General features: G+C 41.3%; 1 protein-coding gene across 2 annotated transcripts in view; it reads left to right on the top strand.

Moving 5' to 3' along the window:
* Window positions 1-903, top strand: part of LOC138947010 (uncharacterized) — a 44,154-nt gene extending 43,251 nt beyond the window's left edge. For both annotated transcript variants that reach the window (XM_070318436.1, XM_070318437.1), the window contains exon 6: window positions 1-903. This exon is cut by the window's left edge and continues 1,080 nt beyond it. In XM_070318436.1, the coding sequence (XP_070174537.1) occupies window positions 1-622 (622 nt within the window). In that variant the 3' untranslated portion in view covers window positions 623-903.
* The last annotated feature ends 4,097 nt before the right edge of the window (window positions 904-5,000 follow it).

The following is a 5,000-nucleotide window of genomic DNA, read 5'->3' as shown; positions in this document are numbered from 1 at the left end:
CGAAACGATCCGGTCCTTCCCGAAGCGACGACGACAGAAGAAGAAGGGGAAAGGTAGGAAGAGGAAGACCCGACGCCGCAGAAAGGGGAAGAAGAACAGACGACGAGGACGAAAGAACCGACAAAAACACAAGAAAAATGACGTCAACGGGTCTATGACGATCTACGATCCCAAAAGTAACATCACCGACGTCGCGGAAAGCAGCTACAACACCACAGGAGACACCGACAACAACCAAGCTCTCAAAGATTTGTCAGGAAAGTTTGTGGAGTTTCGCAAACAGAAAACCAGTTTTTGGCCAGCTTCCAGGAATTCCCAAAACGACGAAGGCAACCAGCAATGGCAGATTGACACGCAGACGTTCCAGAGCAAGATGGCGACGGAAGAGGAACAGAGGAAAAAAGAAAGAAGGAGAGAAAGGAGGAGGAGGAGGAGGAGGAAGGGGAAAGGAAAGAGGAAGCACAGAGGAAAGAAAGAAGGAATGGAGGAGAGGGAAGTTTTCACGAATTTCGATGAGAGCAGGGAAAATTCGACGCAGCCCGTAAACCAATACTATGAAAAGATTCATCTGTTTGGCCTTGTGGACACTGCACAAAACGCAACTGATCCTATGACGTCATAGAATTATAGCTGTCCGTCTGTCCGTCCGTCTGTCCGTATGTATGTATGTATGTATGTAAATCTCTCTCTCTCTCTCTCTCTCTCTCTCTCTCTCTCTCTCTCTCTCTCTCTCTCTCTCTCTCTCTCTCTCTCTCTCTCTCTCTCTCTCTCTCTCTCTCTCTCTCTCTCTCTCTCTCTCTCTCTCTCTCTCTCTCTCTCTCTCTCCAACACAAAGTTTACACTTCCCTCTTTCTACGCATGCTCTCACGACTCTTGCCCCGGCATCCTACCCCCCCCCCCCCCCCCCCCCCGATCCCTATACCCCCACCCCCATCCCCCCCCCCCCCCCCCCCCCCCCCCCTCCCTCCCTACCCCAGTCGCTCTGTTTTCAGTTAAGAACGCACAACCGTTCTCTCTCTATATACGGTATATATGTTACAGTTAATCTGTGAAACCAGGGAAGACGTGTATTAACTAGGTAATACATGAATTAACTGACGAAAAAAACCAGTTAATTCATGTATTACCTAAACTAGTTTAGTTAATACACGTATTCCCTGGTTTCACAAATTAACTGTAACATATACAGTACCAACTTGGAATATTAAGTTGGATATTGTTTATTTCTCTCAGTGTTTCTGTGTCGTGTCCACTTTATTAGTTTCACACATCATTCTGCATTTTCAATGTGTTCAAAAGCATCATTCCTACCTATCTCGTGAGTGAAACATAAACATGTTGATATTATTTTGTGTCTGTGTACATATTGACGGTACATTATATGAGAAAAGAGTTTCGGACACTCGACAAAACAAAAAAACACATAACTAAATCAAAATTTAATTTTGAAAAAAAAAAAAACCATGTCGTATATCCACACTGTACGTAGTTTCGACAAGCTAGTCCTTATAACTCGGTGTATACTTGCTACACTAAGAAATGCAACATTGTGAATACATCTCGGCTTATGTTATGTTGTACAAGACATGTTTGTCGACTTTTGATTATTACAGATTGTTAAATTGTATTTATGTAAAAAAAAAATATCACTGGTGTTTGTACAAACATATTTGTAACCATCATGTGCCTGTTCTTGTTGGTAGAAAATGCCAGTGTGTATAATTCAACCAAAGAAGGCGTCATGTTGAAAATGTAGTGGGCTTATATCGATTGCAGGGAGATATAAGGAGACCTATGTTTCTCTGGCACATATAACTTCACGCTTAGGTGAAAAGTAGTCTCCGTTTTATGCGTACATCTCATTCAAATGGTTCTTTTTTGTGTGTGTTTTTATTGTGTTTTGATGTTTACTGTAAGTCAAGCTAAGGGCTTGAAAAAGATGATTGTTATTGTACACTCTCTTGTTAACGAAATAATAATTATAAGCAAAAACTTTAAATATCGAAGGATTTTTGTAATAACGAGTGTTTTAAGTCTTGTAACTTAGCAATCTAAAGATGTTTTAATTGCAAACAAAGGAAACTGTTAAAGTTTAACATTTTAGTTCAGTTGTAAAATATGAATCTTGAGTAGTTAAGTATACCAAAGCTTGTTACTTCTATCGTCGTTTGCAAAGGAAGGGGGAAAAGGCTGTCGGGGTCAAGGACTGGGCCTCGGCAGGTGTAAGTTTGTATATATTTTTTACAATGAAAATTCGTGTATTTTGTGTTCATAAATGTACAATAATTATTGACCCAAAACGTACCAGTTTATCAAATCTAAGCTGACGGGTAGAAATGGTACAACTGTGTCCGTAAAGTAGCGTGTTGTATAATGTAATGATAATAACAATAATAATAATGACAGCTGATAATTATAGCGCGAACTACAGTAAACTATGCTCTCCGCGCTTTAATAATAATAATAATAATGATAATAATAATAAAACATTCTTCGCCGCCAAATGGCAGTCTCATTGCGCTTTACATTAGACATTAAAATTCAACATTTTACATATAAAGAGTTTCCTCGTAAGAAATAACATACAAGCATTACAACAACAAAAAATATGTTCATAGACAACGACCTTTTATAGTTATATAAGATAATCTAGAAAAATTGTTTTTAAAAAGATGAAAATACATAAGATAAGTTATAGACACATAGTTACACATAAAAAGTCTGACAATAAAACAGAACTTACATAAAAGCGTACAGATCTAAAACAGAACGAAGATGTAACACAGACTGTGGGGCTTTACATAATTTGAGGTGGTTCGTTTGCAAAAATGTCATTGCCTTATCTGCTTCACAAAAAAAGGAGTTACTGTGCACTGCGCAACGCAATGTAAGCATATACGCGTGAATAGATTGTGCCGCGGTACATTTCTGTTAAAAGATATGTTGTAGCACGTGATGGGAGCCTCATTATTTGTGACCCTCCACCACGAAATGAGTCGCATGACTGTCACCTCGCGCGGTTCTGCGCTAGGCTTAATATAAGTCCGGGGAGTGTCTGGTAACAGTGTGAGGGTCACCTTAGTTACACGCTTATAACTCAAACAGTTTTTGCTCTTTTCTAAAACGGGTTTCACCACTGGATAGAGCATAAAAAACTCTTTAGGAAAATGTAAAAATATGAACATCATGCAAAGGTGACATGCGACTCATTCCGTGGTGGAGGGTCACATTTCATCTTAAGTCCGTCCTTAACTGGGCGAAGTGGACTACGCGAAGTATACTGAAGCTGGCCGCACGGAGCTTTAGCACTGAGTTTTCGGTAAAAAGACTTCGCGAAGCTGGCCGCACGGAGCTTCAGCACTGAGTTTTTGGTAAAAAGACTTCGCGAAGCTGGCCGCACGGAGCTTCAGCACTGAGTTTTCGGTAAAAAGACTTCGCGAAGTCGACTTCGGGCTGAATGAAGGACCGGCGTTACGTAATGGAAGTAATAAACTCTGAGCTATCTTTTCAGTACTTGAGCTAAAGCGGGGGTTGGATAGGATATGGAGGCGGGATTGGTTTAATTGGGGGGGGGGGGAGTGTTGATTCTAAACGGCTCGGGTCTAAACAAAAACACCTTGCATTAACCTGGACCGGCATTCTAAGGGAGGCAAGTACTGCAAAATATGTTTGTCTTTGTGAAGAGTCGCTTCCCTTGGGTTAGCAAAACGCAAGCAGGCTGCCGTTCCAAAAATAAACTGACCGAAACCTTACACAGATGACACTAAGCTGCTTACTGGGCCTTCGTAACATAATAATGGTTGTGTTCCAAAAGGAGAAGCTGCCGTTATTGGTTTGTGCTCTACAGCTAAGTGTCTCGATCATAGTCCATAAAGAACAAGAGATGCTGATACTATAGTGACTGACATGCAGTTGAAATTTCGACAGTAAAGATGGAAGTGACAAGGAGATACTTAGCCTTACTCATAATGCTGAAAAAATATATGTATTTACTAATTTGTTTAACATATTTTTGACTGTAAATAATTACTGTTGTATGTTGCATAATACTTGTGACGATTTGGTGTTAATAATTGATCAATAAACAAAACACAGTACAGGTATGTCAAATGAGTGTGTGTGTGTGTGTGTGTGTGTGTGTGTGTGTGTGTGTGTGTGTGTGTGTGTGTGTGTGTGTGTGTGTGTGCGTGTGTACGTATATGTGTATGTGTTTGTGGCTGTGCGTGTGCGTGCATGCGTGTGTGTGTGTGTGTGTGTGTGTGTGTGAGTGTGTGTGTGTGTGTCAGTATCCGTGCATGCGTGTGTGTGTTTGTGCGTGCATGCGTGTGTATATCAGTGTGTTTGTGTGTGTGTGTGTGTGTGTGTGTGTGTGTGTGTGTGTGTGTGTGTGTGTGTGTGTGTGTGTGTGTGATACTGTTTGTTGGTCTGCCTACTGAGCACCTGTCTGTCAGCATGTCTGTTTTTCTGGAAGTGTTACAGACATTCTAGACACTGCGATGTGTGTATGATACTGTGTGTTGGTCTGCCAACTGAGCACCTGTCTGTCAGCATGTCTGTTTTTCTGGAAGTGTTACAGACATTCTAGACACTGCGATGTGTGTATGATACTGTGTGTTGGTCTGCCAACTGAGCACCTGTCTGTCAGCATGTCTGTTTTTCTGGAAGTGTTACAGACATTCTAGACACTGCGATGTGTGTATGATACTGTGTGTTGGTCTGCCAACTGAGCACCTGTCTGTCAGCATGTCTGTTTTTCTGGAAGTGTTACAGACATTCTAGACACTGCGATGTGTGTATGATACTGTGTGTTGGTCTGCCAACTGAGCACCTGTCTGTCAGCATGTCTGTTTTTCTGGAAGTGTTACAGACATTCTAGACACTGCGATGTGTGTATGATACTGTGTGTTGGTCTGCCAACTGAGCACCTGTCTGTCAGCATGTCTGTTTTTCTGGAAGTGTTACAGACATTCTAGACACTGCGATGTGTGTATGATACTGTG

This window comes from Littorina saxatilis, linkage group LG14 (assembly GCF_037325665.1).
Source record: "Littorina saxatilis isolate snail1 linkage group LG14, US_GU_Lsax_2.0, whole genome shotgun sequence".
Classification (NCBI taxonomy): Eukaryota; Metazoa; Mollusca; class Gastropoda; order Littorinimorpha; family Littorinidae; genus Littorina; species Littorina saxatilis.
This window is presented reverse-complemented; position numbering and strand designations above follow the sequence as displayed.